The sequence below is a fragment of the Otolemur garnettii genome, unplaced genomic scaffold (assembly GCF_000181295.1).
Source record: "Otolemur garnettii isolate 467f Iridium unplaced genomic scaffold, OtoGar3 scaffold00001, whole genome shotgun sequence".
Lineage (NCBI taxonomy): Eukaryota > Metazoa > Chordata > Mammalia > Primates > Galagidae > Otolemur > Otolemur garnettii.
In genome coordinates this window covers 59,995,560-59,996,126 of record NW_003852396.1, presented here as the reverse complement: position 1 = coordinate 59,996,126, position 567 = coordinate 59,995,560, and the positions used below count along the sequence as shown (strand labels likewise).

The window sequence follows — 567 nt, the reverse complement described above, 5'->3', positions numbered from 1 at the left end:
TGTGTGTGTACACCCACATGTAAGTGTGTTTGCTGAGGTACATATAAGTAAAGTAGATGCAATTTTATTAATTTTATTGTCTTTCAACGTTATTAAAATTATTGAGGATGAGTTTTTTTCTTCTAGGATATGAATAATGCCAAATTATTTAGTGATGAAGCTGCTAATATATATGAAAGAGCCATAAGCACTTTATTGAAGAAAAATATGCTTCTTTATTTTGCATACGCGGATTATGAAGAAGTAAGTAAAATGTTTAAAACTTTCTTTTAATACAAGAATTACTACACAACTGAATTTTTTTTTTCTGGCAGCTTCTTTGCCAGGCAAATTGCTTTTGGACAGACAGAGATAATACAGAATGAACAAAGTTATTAGTCCTTAGCTCATATCTGTGCTCAAAGTAGGTGCCATTGTAGGGGCAGGACGTATAACTTCTGGATTCTGGCTTAGCTCAACCGGCTAAGGCGCCAGCCACGTACACCTAAGGTGGCGGGTTCGAATCCCCAGCCCGGACCCACCAAACAACGATGATGGCTGCAACCAAAAAATAGCCGGGCGTTGTGG

At 37.7% G+C, this 567-nt stretch overlaps 1 protein-coding gene across 1 annotated transcript in view; it reads left to right on the top strand.

The window, feature by feature from the left end:
- Positions 1 to 567, top strand: part of CSTF3 (cleavage stimulation factor subunit 3) — an 85,735-nt gene that overhangs the window by 69,713 nt on the left and 15,455 nt on the right. The window contains exon 12 of the mRNA XM_003781213.2: positions 127 to 243. Within this exon, the coding sequence (XP_003781261.1) occupies positions 127 to 243 (117 nt within the window). The remainder of the gene's footprint in view (positions 1 to 126; positions 244 to 567) is intronic.